This window comes from Marmota monax, unplaced genomic scaffold, assembly GCF_021218885.2.
Source record: "Marmota monax isolate L192 unplaced genomic scaffold, Marmota_monax_Labrador192_F-V1.1 WCK01_AAM20220418_F8-fsc00031, whole genome shotgun sequence".
NCBI lineage: Eukaryota > Metazoa > Chordata > Mammalia > Rodentia > Sciuridae > Marmota > Marmota monax.
Window position 1 is genome coordinate 12,633,035 of NW_026695197.1, and position 17,854 is coordinate 12,650,888.

Consider the following 17,854-nt stretch of genomic DNA (forward strand, 5'->3'; position numbering starts at 1 on the left):
CTACAGAGCTTTTAAGTGACTTGTTTGCATTTGAGTTTTTACTAACTGCAAATGATGGTGGTGAAATTCAGTGCCATAGCAAGTTCTGAATGAACTGTTTTTCTTCTTCTTCCTCCTTCTTCCTTCCCCTCCCCCTTCTTCTTTTAATTACTGGAGATTGAACCCAGAGGCACTCTGCCACTAAGCTACATCCCCAGCGCTATTTATTTATTTATTTAGAGACATGGTCTCACTAAATTTCCCAGGCTGTCCTTGAATTTGTGATCTTCCTGTCTCAACCTCTTGAGTCACTGAGATGACAAGCATGTGCCACCATTCGAGACTCTTATATGTGTCGGTCTTTGTTTATGGCCACATTCTAAAACAGGAAAAGTATTAGAAGATTTTCAGCAAAGAAGTGACATATGAGATTGTCAGAAAGAGGGGATATGAAGCAACTAATTAGGAGGTATATTAGTCAAGGTAGCTAACTGCTTTAATAATTTAATCCTACATCTCATTGCTTTAATGATCTTAGAAAATGCATTTCTTGTTCATATCCTACCCCAACAGGTGTTTGTAGATGGTCTTCCAAGTAGTGATTTGGAGAACCCAATTTTTCTACATTTTGGTTTGCCCAATTTTAAACTTTCAGAGACCACCACTGGAACATATCCATCTGAGTAGGATATAGAGACACACAATGTGATAAATTGCACTGAGGTTTTATGGCCAGGTCTGGAAAAGTTATACTTTCATTTTGCCCAAATTCTGTCTCCCAGATTGTATAAGATCAGGCCTTTATCATCCATTACTACAGCTTATATACCAATGAGGTCGAGAGATGCACTTTTTCTGTGTGTCTGAAGGAAAATGAAGACAGTTCTACATTCACACAATATTGTCTCTATTGCAGGAAGCCATTAGAATAATGTAGGGAAGAAGTGATGGTACTTGGATCAAAGAGAAGGTACTGAAGGTAGAAAACAGCTGACAAAATTAAAAATATTTAGGGGTTAAGTTGATAGTGTATACAAGGGTAAAGGGTTCTCCTATATTAGTTCATTGAAAGTTCTAGAACTCTAATTCATAGTAGCTTGTGATTAATAGTGGGGATTAGAAGACTTTTAATTGTTCAAATGGAAAAGTCTTGGGCAAGATTAAACACTAAAAAGAAATAAGCATGAGGAAAAAGATCTAAGGTATGCCTCTAAGTTTCCTAAGAAGATATTAGAATTCAGAAGGTATTAGAATTCAGAGCACAGATGTTGCTAAAAGCTGGGTCCTCGTCTCTGATGCCAATTCAATACTGGGGACATGGTTTTGAGAAAAAGGAAAAGGAAGTTTTATTGTTTTGCTAACAAAGGAGAAACACAGGCGACTCCTGTCCCAAAGGCTATGATTCTGCCCATCAGTAGGAACAGGGGGCTCTTGAAGAGGTGATTCAGAGAAAATTAGATTAGGTAAGAGACAACAGAAGGAGAAGATCCAAGAAAAGAAGATCAGGGAGGAGAAGGTCAGGAAGAAGAAGGTTAGGAAAAAAGAAAATAAAAACATATAATTTTCATAGCGATAAGAGATATAGCCAAAGCACCAAGTGAACCCCTGTTACATAGTTAGAGGGAATGGCTTTAATTGAAGGTATTTATGCCAATTTTATTGTAAAAAAAGAGAGAAAAAAAAGAGAAGATTGGTGCATAAACAGATGGCTATGTTTAACTTTTTGAAGGAGGTGGTTGGCAGGGGGAAGTTGTTTGAGTTCTTATTGTTATGGGCCAGGCTATATGGGCAATGACCAAACAGACTCCATTTTACCCTGAGACTCCATAGCATGTAATAAATGCTTCTCCCATGGGAAAGCCCCAGTAATAGTTACCTAGGATAGAATACTTGGCAACACAAAATCACAATTCTTATACAATGCAAAATTGTTGTCTCTTTGGTTTCCATTTTTTCTTTAGCAATATACCCTGTCAGATTGTCTAGATGTTAGTAACCATTCTCTAACTTGTACTCAACTAGGGTCATTTTGACCCGCTTCCCTTCTGATTGCTTGCAGCTATGCCAACCTGGAAGGTCCCATGGAAAATACCAATGTACCCATTGCATTGTTCTGAAAACTGCTGGATTCAGCTTCTGTACCCCTGCTTGCTTGCAGCTACCTCACCTCCGATGTGGTTTTTGCCTTTAAATACCCCAAAATGTTAAAGCTGGAGGATGTTTTCTGCAGAGACAACTTGCTCCTGTAGAAAGTAGTCCCGGCCAGTCGGAATAAAGACTCTTCTGTGTGTTTGCTGAGCGACCTGCCCTACAACATTATATCATAGCTTTTCCCTTTTCAGAGAAGTAGAAGGCAAGATCATGTGCAGAGAGTAAGGAAAGGAAGTAGAAAAATATAAGGATTGAAGATAGGAGAAAATAGTTGTTGCATGGTCATAGAGAATATAGAAAGAGGTTTGATTCAATGAGGAATTTATAATTATACCATATAGTCCTGTTATGAACTTTGTTCACTAGTGACATGCTGCCTGGGCACAGGTATGAAGCCCTGCTGTTATATTTTACTTGCAGAGCTGGTATTTTACCAGCTAAGTGCTGTTAAAATAGAGGTAAAGAGGTAAATCTAACCATGAGTTCCAAACTAAAATGCCCACAGTGTTCAGTGGATAAATGTGAACTGGTAAAACAGATCCTGCTTGAGGCAACTGGGAATTTGGGGACTTATGGTAAATGAGAAAATACATGCCACACTTGAGCCAGAAAGAATACACAAAAAAGGCAAATTATAATCAGAAGAAAGTTTGTGGAGCACTAAATCATCGAAATAGGAATTAACTCTAGTAGTTAATTAAGGAAATTCTTGTCAACAGTCAGTGAAAATGCTCTTTTATTTATCAGATCTTCAATCTTTTTAAGTCAGTGACTAAAATAATTCAGAGCTATAAAAGCACAATCGAACAAAATGTTTTCAACATAAATATTTTTAAATCTTGACTCAAAATAATATAAATAACAGTAAGATCATTCCTATGCTGTTATCCAGCTATCCTTTCCAAGGTCTGAATACCAAGGGTCATTTCCCATAAGGAAGAAGAGACATCTACAGCTCTATCCACCACCATGATCCTTGGCACAATCTGATCATACATCCTAGGGAAAAATATGACCTAATTTTATTGCTTCTTTATAGGATAACATGCTTGATTGTTTTGCTATTTAATTCCAAGTTTTCTTTTCTCATTTGTGGGGCTGGGAGGCAGAGCTTCTTTATATAATTGGGCAAAAGCCAAGGAACACACATGCAAGAAATACTTTTTTTTTTTTCAGGATAACTCATTTTTTAAATCTTTCCCTTTAGTAGTGACATAAATGTATTTTTGGTTTTTTGAAAAAGACTCCTTAGGTCTGGGAGGTTTCTGCACTAGGATGAATCATAGTTATGCATTAAACCTACCTTTTCCACATTGTCCTTTCACAAATGTCCAAGAGTCTAAGATAAAAGTAGGATTTGTCAAGTTTCTTAGCATTATTGTCTTTTCTATTATGTGGCTGAATTCTAAAATACTCAGGGTTATAAGAAAACTTATAGGGGAAATTTTAATAAAAAGGATTTATAGGGGCTGGGGTTGGGCTCAGGGGTAGAGCGCTCGCCTAGGACATGCGAGTTCCTGGGTTTGATCCTCAGCACCACATAAAAATAAATAAATAAAGATATTGTGTCCAACTTAAATATATATATATATATATATATATACACACACACACTTATATATAAAAAAAGTTTATAACATAGTTTTTATATTACAATATCATATTCATTTGTTCTTGATGGAAGCTCAATAACAGATGGTTGTTTTTAAAGCTCTAAGTGCATTTTTAAAGTTACAAACTAAAAATAATAAATTGGGTCATAGAAACTGGCAAAAACAAACCTGATTATCACTGAACAATTGAAGGAATGGACTACAATCAACCAATTTCTAAATCATTATTAAAATATGCAATTAGAATAATTAAACATGAACTTGAAACGAAATGACAAAGGAAGCACAAAATCAAAACTGTGATTTCAAGGGCAAATTTAGTATGGCATTGTGTAGTCAAGAAATAGGCTATTACATACACAAAAGAATACTGATGTCAATACATTATTTTTCTACAGACAGCCCATTGTTGTTTCTTGCAGTACAAAGTCTGGTCTATAATTATATGTGTATGTTGTATTTATTAATGGGAAGAAAAAAAATCATTTCATTTTCAGAATAAGATGCCTGAAGCTTCCACTTCTCCTATAAACATGGATTTGCCAACTGGACTATAGAACTGAAGTCTACCAATTAACACCTCCCTGACCTGTGGTTGTTCCAGGAAAGGCACTGTCATTTTTGGCTTCTCTTGACTCTTACCATGCTTCTATGACTTAGCAAAACTTTCCTCCTTATTATTGCATTTGCTTATCTTGATGCATTAAAGTATGTAACAAATTATATTAACATTGCCTAGAATTTCTCAACAATAAATTTTGAGAAAGTTAGAAATTCAATCTAGAATTCTCTGAATGAGTGTAAGTACTGATATTTTATTTTCATGCCTTTTTCTGCATTGTTTTTGCAACTCTTTGGGGGAAGGGCAATTAGTATTAATTTACTCATTATGAAGTAATGAGAAAAGGACAGAGTTAGGCTTTTAAAACAAAAAGATGCTTTGTAGCTATGTTGAATCCAAAAGACCTTTTGGTGATAATACTAATGGAGACTTCAGGAGGCCAGAAAAGTGAATTTCCATTTGGTACAGAAGAGTATAGATGTGCTGAATTTCAAAAAACCAGTCCTGTAGGAGTAACCAAAATCTTATGCCATATTCACACTGCAAGCAATAGCTTTTCAGCCAAAAGACGTTATCTGTTATATTAAGATTATTACTTTATATTTTATTTGAGTTCATACATTAAGTAACAATATATTGAAACTAATTTAAGTAACAACCATAATTAGATAAGTTAGTTCTTTTCACAATATCAAGATGTTATTGAAGTTTTAGAAACCTGTTTTAGATCAGACCTCACACTCATTGCTGAAATTATTTCAAAAGCAGAGCAGTTGTGACAATTTGTTTTACTATTATATGCCTCTGATTATTAGAAATTTCAATTTTAATTTTTTGTTAGAATTACATTTTATATAAGTTATTAATTTGGATGTAGTTATCTAAGGAACAAATCAAATCTGTTCTTTTTTATAACCTTCAGTTATAGGAGACGATCACATTTTTCTTTTGTCAGCTTGCATCATTTTCTGGCTTCAACAAGTATTTTTGAGAACTTGCTTTAAGCAAAATATTGTGCACTAGCCATTTCCATTCCTTTCCAGGTTAAACAGTTCCTTGTCTTTCAACCTATCTCTGAAAGTTTTTTTTTTTTTAATCTTTCTTTTTTCTCCCATTCCTCAATATTCTATTTGCCCTAATTTGCACATACTTGGATGATGTCTTTCTTAAAATGAGGCATTTAAAAATAAACATTGAAAATGGAAATTTTCTTTCAATGTCATCAGTAACAATCAATAGTAGGAGTTGTTAATTCAGATACATATTAGGCTGTAGCGGGGGAGACAAAATAAATGGCACACTATTCTTGTTTTCAAAATATTAAATATAATTGGAAAGGAAGATTACAATTTTATATTATATTAGATATAACTATAAGCATTCTAGGAACTCAGAGCTCAGAGATCTGTGTGCTGGAGGGAGTACTAGAAGTTTCTAAGTACTAACAAGCATTGGGTCTTGAAAGCTACCTATTTTGAATATGAATAAACTTAAGTACTTTGGCCAAGTAGCATAAATCTCAGTAGTATCAAGAATAAAATCTACATTTCTTTGTTCTTTTATCTTTTCTGTACTCTTTGTAACAGAAAAGAGAAAGATCTTGGCCTGAAATTGGACAACAGTGGTCAAGTCTACCATTTTTGGAAAGGCCACTGTTATTTAAACTTCAAAAAAGTTCTAATTTTTGCGGTCGTTGCATGTTTGATACACGATCAATGAAAGTTGTTTGGAATCAAATTTCCTTTAGAGTGTTTCTAGGTACTGCGCAGACTCAAATGGATTCTGTCTCTTTAAAAAAGGAAAAAGTCTTGTGAAGGCAGGAAGACTGGAATGTAACCAGATAGGTTGTGTTTCCAGCATTCTGTTTACCCTTAAGCAAGATGGCGGGCGACGTTTGCACACGCGCAGAGGCAACGTTTGGGAGGGAAGTTCCTGCGCGTTAGTGTGCGCTCCTGGCAGTGATTGGTAGCGTGAGAGAGGAGGGCGGAACCGGAAGCACCTGTGTTGTGAAGCTCAAGTGGTTCAATTCTGGCGTCTTTCCTGTGCCTAGCTTCTCGCTGCAGATTCTGCTTTTACTGAGGTTATCATGGGCGAAGCCGAGAAGTTCCATTACATCTACAGTTGTGACCTAGACATCAACGTGCAGCTTAAGATGTAAGAGTACCCTGGGAACAGGAGTGGGATTGCTAGGGTGTAGGGACCGGTAGGCAGAGACCTGTAAGAGACGTGGGACGGAGAGAAGGTGGTGACTTTCTGAAGACCAGGATTGGGGACAGCCCGGGGGACTGTGGCCAGGGAAGTGGAGGAGAGCGGATTGTGAGGGACTGTGTGGGAGAAGGTTTGAGGACTTGGCTTCTGTAATAGATTGAGAGATAGGGACAAGCTCTAACTTCCACAGCGTTTTCAGTCTTAAAAGCATTTCGCTTTTCAGCTTTTTGAGGAGTTATTACTTTCTCATTTTACACATGGACAATCCAAGGTGTAAAGTCATCTTTCCGCCATAAACAAGAGGAATATCTTTATAGAGTAGGGTTTAAGGTTGGAGATGTGGCCCAATGTTAGAACGGTTTCCCTGCGTGCATGAGGCCCTGGGTTTGATCCCCAAGACTCCCCAAAACAGCAACAGCAACAGCAACACCAACAAACAGAAGGCTTGGAGGGTAGAATAGAGACCGCAGAAATTATGAAGAGATAGACACGTTAAATGTGATCGTTGTCAATAATATGAGCTCATGTGTGCCATATTTACAGCACTAGAAGTGATAGAAGCATAGATTGAATCTTTGGGCAATCTGACGTTGTTAAGGCAGAGTTGTTGTGAGAAGGTCTCAGATGAGAGTGCCAGTTGCAAAGGGACCGTGAAGATACATGAGAAAACATCTTGCAGGAAAAACCCTGGGGTACTGTGTTTACGGTTAACCTCAGGAGTAGAACATCTTGAAATAAAAGTAATGGATTTGATACAATAATAAGGAATAGAGTTGGAAATTATGTCCTTAAAAGGTAGATGTGTAGAGCTATTGTTAAAGCTATTATAGATTATTAATTGCAGTATAATTCATAATCAGTAAACATTTATTGTGGGCAATTTTTCTTGGGGGGGTACTGGGGATTGAACCCAGGGAGCTACATTCCCAGCCTTTTTTATTTTTTATTTTGAACATTTTTAAATTTCTCAGGGCCTCCCTAAGTTGCTGAGGGAAATCAAATTTTTGATTTTCATGCCTCAGCCTCCTGGGCTGCTGGGGTTACAGGTGTGAGCAACCATGCCTGACATTGTGTATTTTTAATCAGTATTATCAGGTACATATTTGTCAAAGGGCTGCATCATGTGATAAATACATTTTCTTAGGGCCCTTAGAATATGGTTACTTCAGTTATCCAAAATTATTGTAAAGAAAACTTGTCCAAACCTGAGTTCATCATTAGCTTACCTGTCTTAGCTATAATCTTCCTGTGTTTTCTATTTGGTGATTGTTAGCATGATCGAAATTTGTTAAGACAGAAAACTGAATATTAATGATACTCCTTTCTCACAGTTTCTGTTGTGTCATTCAGCAAGATATTTTAAATCTGACTGCTAAACTTCTTTGTTCGATTCTCCTTTTTCTGTCTCACTGCTCCAGTAGTAGGATACTTATTTTCTTTCTATTTTAATAGCAGGTCTTCTGAATTTCCTCAATTTCAGTCTTGCTCCTCTGGTTTGTATGTTTTTATGTTAATGCCAAAAGTATAAATACAGTCTGATCATGTTATTTTCTCACTTAAGTTAACAGGTTTTTTTTTTTCTTTAAAAAAAAATTTAAACTAGAGATTGAACCTAGGGGTTCTTAATCACTGAAGCATATCCCCAGCCCTTTTTAATTTTTATTTTGAAACAAGGTCTCATTAAGTTGTTTGGGACCTCACTAAGTTGCTGAGGCTGGCTTTCAACTTTTGATCCTCTCCTGCTTCAGCCTCCTGAGTAACTGGGATTATTTTGAGCCACCACACCTAGCTTACCAGTTCTTAAATGTTTATTTTGTGAATTTGATGGCTACTTCTGTTTGCTGTCTAGCTCCTATATTTCATTCAGTTTTATCTTTTGTACTAAACAATTTGGCATTTCTTGCCACATACCATATTGCCTGTTTGCATTTGCTTTTGTATGTGTTGTTGTTTGTTTCTTGTTTTTAACAATAAGTAGGTAATTTTTATTAAATGTGATAATGTGCTCTCTGACAGGAGTAACACAGGGGACAAATACAAGACATACCAAAGTTCAACATCATAGGGTTGTTTACATCTGATAAAACAAAGAATATTCTGGTTAAATAGTGGCACATACTAAAATCTGGGTCCCTTAGAATGATGACAATGGTAGTAGTGGTAAAAGCGTTCCTAGAGGTGATTATTTTATAACTGAGATAAGAAACAGTTGAATAAATGGAGATTACCCTTCCACGCAGATGTATTTTTTAAAATATTTATTTTTTAGAAGTAGTTGGACACAGTACCTTTATTTTGTTTATTTTTATGAGATGCTGAGGATTGAACCCAGGGCCTTGCACGTGCTAGACAATCGCTTTACCACTGAGCCACAATCCCAGCCCCACACAGATGTATTTTGATGTGAAATTTTTCATAGAGTTGAAACTCTGCCCATTGCCATTTGTACCAACTGGAAATTCTAAGGCTGAGTGAGGTACTTCATCTGGGGAGAGCGTTCCTGGGATTCATTGTCGAGTTCTAAAGTGGTGCAGGGTATCCCATGAGAGACCAACTATATATACTGTTCTTTCTCTTTGAAATGACTTCCTATCTATTTCCCTTCCCTTTCTTCTGTTTTGTTTAGGTTTATTTCAGGTATCTATGTGAGATCCTAGATCCATGCCCCCAAACCAGGTTAGGTATTTTTGAGGCTTTATTTATCTTCCTGTGAAGGGAAAAATATTGGCTTTGGCCTCCTTGCCCTACTTTTTGTTCTCAGTTCTGTTGCTTACCTTGTTACCTTAGACAATATGTTTGATATCACAGTCTCAGTTTCCTCATTTACAAAATAAGAATATGGGTGAAAATAATTAAGAAAGATTATGTAAAATGCTTGGACAGTATCTGATATAATCTTGATGTCTAAGAAATGCTTCTTTCTATTTAGTAATATCCTGTGCATATCTTTTATGACTTATAACACTATATATTTTAATTTTAAGAAATGATCAGATAATAAGTATCATAAAAAATAAAATATAAAAGAGAATATCCAGTAAAAATAAGTTTTTATCCTAGAAGCAATGGCATAACATTTTCTTATAACACTATATTGTTTATTTTGGGCTTCTGTGCCTACTACATTAAACGTTTATTGAAAGAGTAGTTGCATAAGTGGTCAACTTGAATAAAATGAAACTAAGGCAAGAGTTGGTTTCAGGGTTTGAGATGAAAAAGCCTAAATTGAGAAATATGTTAATGAAGATAGAATAATCTTGGACATATTATGATTTTCAGAAAACCTTATTATATGTTACAGTATCTTTAATGTATAAACCACGAAAATGTTTATTAGTAGTATAAGATTACTTTGACAGGCATAAGCTTTTCTTAGTATTTCTTGTGCATTTGTATATATGCTTGAAAAATATATGTCAAAAACATTTTTGTTTGTGTGTTTTCAGAGGAAGCTTGGAAGGGAAGAGAGAACAAAAGAGTTATAAAGCTGTCCTAGAAGATCCGATGTTAAAATTTTCGGGGCTATACCAGGAGACATGCTCTGATCTTTATGTTACTTGTCAAGTTTTTGCAGAAGGGAAGCCTCTGGCCTTGCCAGTGAGAACATCTTACAAGGCATTTAGTACAAGATGGAAGTAAGTTGTGTTTTTATTTTTCTTTTGTTTGTTTTGGCATAGGGTAGATTACAGACTGTTGTCTCCTTCCTTTCTAGGTGATGCATGATGCAAGTGGGAACAATTTAATAGGAATTACAGAGCTTCCTTCCCCACCCTCCCAGTACTGAGAATTGAACTGAGCTACATTCTCAGTCTTTTTTTTTTTTTTTATACATTTTTTTTTTTTTAGTTGTAGATGGACACAATAAGTACCTTTATTTTATGTGGTGCTGAGGATCGAACCCAGTGCCTCACATGTGCGAGGCAAGCGCTCCACCACTGAGCCACAACCCCAACCTCCCCATTCTCAGCTCTTTTTACTTTTTTTTTTTTTGGGCTCAGGATTTTGCTAAGTTGCTGAGGCTGGCCTGAAACTTGCACTTTGGCTGCCTCAGTCTCCTGAAGAGCTGGGATTTGAGGTGTGTGCCACTACACCTAGTGCAGGGATTTCTTAATTGTATATATAGATACATTGATTAGAAAGTTTAAGTCAGTAATATACCCAGAAAAATATATGTTAAGTATTATAATTGCAACTGAAGTGTGAGTGAATTTATTTTTGTATTAAATATATTGACACTTTTGAGGAGCACTGCATTAAATTTTAACATGAACCAAACCGAGAACATATCTGTAGTGTCTTTAAATTCTCTTCATCGTTCTGCTCCCTTGAACACATAAACATTTCTAGGTAGTCTGAACTATTCAGCTTGCTGTTTGGAGGTCAGATCTTAGAAGGAAGTCTATTAATCATCGGTTTAGATAAGATTTTTATTATATATTCTGGTTGTTTCAGATAAGTAGGTTGTGTGTGTGTGTAGGTATATAAATATTATGTGTATTTAATACTTTTTATTCTGGAGAATTTCAACTGTTTTTCAAAAGTAGAGAATACTACAATGAATTTCTAAGTCCCCCATCATCAAATTACTAATTCCTAACTCCTAACAAATCTTGTATTTCTATCATTATTTTGACAGAAATTCCAAACATCATCCTACCTTTTTTTTTTTTTTTAAACTGGGAATTGAACCCAGAGGTGCTTAATCACTCAGCCACATCTCCAGTTCCTTTTTATTTTTTATTTTGAGACATGGTCTTGCTAAGTTGCGTAGAGCTTCACTAAGTTGCTGAGGCTGGCCTTGAACTTGCCATCCTTCTGTTTTGGCCTCTCAAGTTGTTGGGAACGATAGACATGCACCACTGCTCCTGGCTTACATCTTTTTAAAAATATTACTACAGTACCATCATTACACGTAGAACAATGAACCACAATTCCTTAATGTAGAATGAATTTATATCTAGAAGTTCAACAACTATGATGAATCCCATTTTTATTTTTAACATTTTTTTTTATGGACACAGTATCTTTATTTTTGTTTTATATGTTTGTCTTCCACTTCTGGGCTTCCATGCCTACTACATTAAACGTTTATTGAAACAGTAGTTGCATAAATGGTGTATGTATGTATGAAAAAAAAATATGTGTATATATATATATATATATATATATATATATATATATATTTGTTTTGTTTTGTTTTGTTTTAGTTGTAGATGGACACAGTACCTTTATTTTATTTATTTTTATGTGGTGCTGACAATCAAACCCAGTGCCTCACACTTACAAGGCGAGTGCTGTCCCACTGATCCAGAACCCCAGCCCATCTTAACTTATATTTTTTTTAAATAGTGAAATTACTTAGTAAAATAAGATGTCTGAGATGAATCATAAATGGCCTTTTGAAATTAAAAGATATAAGATAACTGTACAGAAAATAGATTGAGAAAATTACTTTATATTGGGTACATAACGTGAAGATAGGCTTTTAAAAAACTTGGAGATTAAGGGAAAACATTGCAGATTTTATATAAACTGCTCATTAATATTTCAAAATTGAGTTTATTACCAATATCAAAAAGAATTGCCCTGTTAAAGTGAATGGAGGCAAAAACTTTGCCTAGCTATCATTCTTTATACAAACTTTTATAAAAGAAATATTGTATGAAAAAAAATAGGCCATAAAAGGATATTTTGCCATCTGAACTTTTGCATTTCCATAGTTCATATAATATTTTGAGGTAATATGAGATCCCAGATGATAAGAGATCCCATAGAGAAGGAAACCTGTTCTTTCTTTAATTATACTTAAGGTAGATTCTCACTTTTATCTATAAATTGCAAGCTAATTTTTTTGTGTATTATTCTGTAATCAGGTGTTTTAAATTTTTAAAAATATTTATATTCTACCTTGTCCCATATAAGACTTTCAGTGGCTTTAGGGAGACATATAATAACAACCTAATTTAATTTAAAAAGTACCAAATTAGGTTTAGAAATTTATTAATCAGACTAGAGAGTGACACAGTGGTGTGAAGGTCCACTATGAGGATTGCAACATCCAGATTTAGGTTTTATGATGTTGAGAAGGATTAAGAATTAAGAAAGGAATGACATGGGAAAGAAAGAACAAAATGATGTTTAGAATAGCTTTTTGGTGTCTGACTAGATCTTTTCATACTTTGTAGAATATTTAGAGCAGTTTTCAAACTTTTCAACTATAGGCCCATTTTATTCAAAAGTACTATTGTGCAGAAACTAAATATGTCAAACAGATTAAAGTGCAGTTACTTTGATTTATAGAGATTTTGGGGGCCAGGAAAATAGCCAAAGTTTGAGATGAATGATCATTTGGTCTTAGGTATTGTCTTCTAGAAATTAAATGTCAGTCATAGAGGTGAGACATTTCATAGTTCATTTTGAATATTCACTGGTTTTTCTTTTTAATTTCTTTCTTTTACTCATTCTGGTGATTGAATCCAGGGATGCTTCACCATTGAGCTACATCCCCAGGCCTTTCTATTTTTTATTTTTGAGATGGGTTTCCCTTGGTTGCTGAGTCTGGTCTTAAACTTGTAATTCTCCTTCCTCAGTCTCCTAAGTTGCTAGTTACTGGGATTACAGACTGGACCACTATGTTCAGCTTTCTTTAGTTTTAGCCAGAGTTTGTTAACTTCTTGGTTATTGGCAAAAGGTGGTCCTGTTTAATATTTTCCTTTTTAGCCTATTCTACCATGTAGGTGGTAATTACATTAATTTATTCAAGTGTATCTATAGAGATAATGGCTTTCTTAAGCATGCAGTTTATTTTTTTCCAGAACGTTATTGAAGAAAATGATTTTAATAATTTTTTGCTTCTTCTTGAAATTGATGGTTATCTCCAACTTTCTTGGAGGTTCTTACATTTATATGGTGCATGACAGTGATGTGTTCCTTAAGCTTTTGCAAATTCTGTTCCTTTTTTACCCAATCAAATGTTTTTGACCTAAACTAAGATAAGCTCCTTTGAGGATAATTTTGAGTAAACAGAGAAATAGACTTTTGTGTGTCTTCTGAGTATTTTTTTTTCATAATTTGTATAGTATTCTTTCCAGATTTTAAAAGCTATCTGCTGCTTAAGGGAGTAGAAATTATGAATCCATTTTAAATGCAGGAGAAAGTTTACAAAAATGAATAAGAAAAAAGAACTGTTGTTATGTATTAAGAACAAACATTTCTTTGTGAGATAATATGTACAGACATGCTTTGAAAGCATAAAGCACTAATTTCTAAGTGGTATTGGTATTAATGAAATAACTTGAACAACAACAACAAAAAAACCTTGTGTAAGACTTTACATATCTGTAAAACAAACTTGTAATTTTTCATTTTATAAAGGTAGTGGATGCTGCACTGTGAATGTGGTTTGGTTGTTTTGGTTGCTTTATTATATTCAGGACTGCTTTGGATATGAGTACTTTTGATTATTTTATCTTCATAATGTAAAAATCTGTTCTAGAGACTGGTTAAAGAAAATTTCAGTTGAAAAAAGTTCTAACATGTTGAAAAGTTTTCCTGTACCTTTTAAAAACATTTTCTTTGTACTTTAGTAGTGTTGTCTTAGTTTTCTTTTATGGTACTGGGAATTGAACCCAGAGCTTTATACATACTAGACAAGTGCTGTACTACTGAGCTACCTCCCCAGCCTCTGAGTTTTGTGATTAATGCATTTAGCAGTATTATTTATCATTATCTATATTTAAAAAAAATGTCTTGTAGTTTTGAAGTAATTGAGGTGACTGCCTCTTTATCTTCTAGAGTACTGACCTAGTTTTTGGAACCTTTTCTCTGTACAAAGCTTCTTGTATGGTTCATAAATTTGTATGGTTTGTAAATATACAGATTTGTGTATGTGTGTGTATGTATGTATGTATGTATGTATTTATGACAACATTATTTCTATAGCTGGAATGAATGGCTCAAACTGCCTGTGAAATACCCTGACCTGCCCAGGAATGCCCAAGTGGCCCTGACCATATGGGATGTGTATGGACCAGGGAAAGCAGTGCCTGTAGGAGGAACAACTGTTTCACTCTTTGGAAAATATGGGTAAGTATTCTATTTAATTAATCTATAGAAATATTTTAGCTCTCTGTCTCATTTCTTTTCTGGAGGGTTTAAATTATTTATGCCAAATGCTTCCCTGTGTGAAAATCAGGTACATAGGATTTCATCTTCCTTGATACAGAATTTCATATGTGTTTCCTATATGATATACAGAAAGGTTAATTGGAAACCATTTATATTATTCTACTGTTAGCTACTGGTAATGTGATTATTATTTTTTTTTCTGGGACCGAGAATTAAACTCAAGCATAGCCACTGAGCCACATCTACAGCCCTTATTATTGTTTATTTCAAAACAGAGTCTTGCCAAGTTTCATAGGGCCTCACTGAATTGCTGAGGTTAGCTTTGAGCTTGCTGTCGTCTTGCCTTAGCTTCCTAAGGTGCTGGAATTATAGGTGTATGCCTCTGCCCCTGGCTGGTTATGTGATTTCTAATAGAAAATAGAAGTTATTGGGAAATAAAACTTTGCATTTGGGCATTTACTTGGCATTTACTATGACTTCTTTGTTATAGAGTTTTCCTGTTTTGTAATAATTATGACAAGAAGACATAAAGGCTTTTAAAGTTTTAAGTATTAATTTTCTATGGATGGTAATGATTGTAACAGAAAAGTTGATAAATTTTTTAAAAACTTATAGCCAATATAAGTAATAGTTTATTGTTAAACAACAGCAACAACAACTCATAATCTTAAAAGTCTCTGTTTTTTTTTAAATCTGGTACCAGGGATTGAACCCAGTGGCATTTAACCACAGACCATTTTATTTTTTGAGATAGGGTCTTGCTAAGTTGCTGAGTCTAGCCTCTGTCTCTTTGTCCTACCTCAGCCTCCTGAGCCACTGGAATTACAAGTGTGTTCTAATGAACAGCCCCCACCCCCCGCAGTACTGGGGATTAAACCCAGGACTTCACACATGCTAGGCAAGTGCTCTACCACTGAACTACACCCCAGCTCTTTATCCCTTTTTCCCTTGGATAGTTCACTTTCCTTTCTTTTTTTTTTTTTTTTAATTGGTATCATTCTGTTTTGGTTTTTTTTTTTGCATTTTATAGGTTGGAATTTTTCTCAAGAACTTTGTTCATCATCCCATATTTAGTTACATAGGTATATGGTTCATATAGAAGATGTAGACAAATGGTTGAACTTACTTTCTCATTTACAAGTTTTAAGAATAATGAGTTGGTACCCTAGTAACCTTTTTATGGTGAGTGACATGGCGGGGGTGGGGGTGGGGAACCTAGATATTGTACCCAGAGATGCTCTACTGCTGAGCTACATCTTCAGAACTTGTTATTTTTTATTTTGAAACAGAGTCTTGCTAAATTGTTTAGGGCCTGGCTAACTTGCTGAGGCTGGCTTTGAACTTGGGATCCTCTGACCTTAGCCTCCAGATCCCTGGGATTATAGGTGTGTGTCACCATGCCTGGCTTTACCCTTGTAACCTGAAAAGTGATGATGATGGCTTTTTGTGTTTGTCATGAACTTTTTTCATCTTAAACATTTTGGATATTGGTTTAGTCCATTGCTTTCTTTATAGTGTTTAAAGTGTTCAGTTGGTCGGCAGTAACCTGTTCAAGTAGCCCCCATGTCCTTTCAGTAGTATAGTAGTGGTCATTAGTAGCTTCTTTGTTTTTCGATAGATAGACTAGTCCAGACTCATTGAGTGATTTTCTGTTCTAGACCTGGAAACTGAAAGAAGTTTTGATTCCTTTCAGGGCAAAATGCTGTAGACTTTAATTGTCTATTTTATCAGATGTCTTCATTTTTACTCATTTTAAAGTTTTCCATTTTCTTATTTTGTACATCAGTAAATACAAATGGGGACAATCATATTATGATGGTTTTGACTGTTTTATGTAAGTTGCTTTTTATCCCTTTGCCCATTTTCAATAGAGATAATTCACATACCATAAAAATCTTTGAATTTTTTTTTGTTGTCGTTTTTGTGTTGGTATAAGAACCATTGTAGATGCATGAAATTAGTCATTTGTGTGTTATATTGTAAATTACTGTTTTTGTCCCTTAGGTTTATTCTTTTGAATTATTCTGTGTTTGATTGCTATTTATGAATCTTAAATTCCTATGTTGAATTTATCAGGTTAGTTTTCTTTTCAATGTGTGAATTTCATGTTTTAGAAAGTCCTTTCCCAGTTAAGGTTTGTGTTTGTTTGTCTGTCTTCTGCTCTGCTTTATTCCTTCATGTTTAAACCTGATTAATCTAAAATTGTGTTTCTGAAAGGAATGATAGCTAGTGCAAAAAATAAGCTTTTAAAAAATAAAAAAAAATCAAAAGAAATGGTTTATATAATTTGTCCCAATACTCTTTAGTTCATAAACTATTTTTTGATTGAATATATAAATTCAGTTCATTATGTACCAAAGTTTTCTTTTTTTTTAATGGTTGCCTAGAATATTTTATTGGGCTCTGGTAGGAAGAGGGTGGCCAATATTCAATGTAGTAGAAGGTAGTTTGGTGTAATAGGGAACCCTGGAGCCTCTCTGGGTCTGGATTTATCTGTGGACCTTGACAATTTCTTAACCTCTTTGGGACATTTTTCTTCAACTCCTTCCTTTGGGATAGGAGATTGAAAATGAATTTGGGCACTGGTCTTGCTAATTCTGGAGTCTGAGAAGTTCAAGGGCATGGCACCTAGTGGTGAGGACCTTATTATTGTATCTTCCCATTGTAGATGGTTTCAGAGGTTCAGTACATGATTGTGGAATGTGGAATGGTGGAATGGGACAAAACTGTTCAGTTCATGGAAGAGAGAGCACTGAAGTCTTAAGAGCAGGGAGATATAGTATATCGTATAGTGGTAAGAAAAATAAGTTGTAGAAATAGATTATTTGGTTTCAGATTCTAACTTCTGTGTCTAATATCTGTGTATCCTTTGGTAAGTTATTTAATCACCCTGTGTCTCAGTTTGTAAATTTAAATACTAATATCTACTTTTTAGTTTTTGATGGTTAAATTACTAAGTGGATTTAATGGGTCCAATAAATATATTTCTACATTCTAAGTTACATAATATGAATATTATTTAATAAATGTTGTTATAATGGGCTCATTAAAATTAGTTATCATTACTTTTGTAATGATATTGTAAAATATATAATATTAAGTAGGGATAGTCATCATTAGTCTTCCTTTTAAAATATATTTGGATACTCTCCATATTTGTTTTACCAGGTAAATTTTAATATTTTCTCAATTAAAAAATTAAACTCATTGTTAT

General features: G+C 34.6%; 1 protein-coding gene across 1 annotated transcript in view; it reads left to right on the forward strand.

The window, feature by feature from the left end:
* Positions 1 to 6,298: 6,298 nt before the first annotated feature.
* Positions 6,299 to 17,854, forward strand: part of Pik3c3 (phosphatidylinositol 3-kinase catalytic subunit type 3) — a 121,833-nt gene continuing 110,277 nt past the window's right edge. Inside the window, exons 1-3 of the mRNA XM_046428417.2 lie at positions 6,299 to 6,459; positions 9,960 to 10,148; positions 14,455 to 14,598. Of these exons, the coding sequence (XP_046284373.1) occupies positions 6,392 to 6,459; positions 9,960 to 10,148; positions 14,455 to 14,598 (401 nt within the window). The 5' untranslated portion in view covers positions 6,299 to 6,391. The remainder of the gene's footprint in view (positions 6,460 to 9,959; positions 10,149 to 14,454; positions 14,599 to 17,854) is intronic.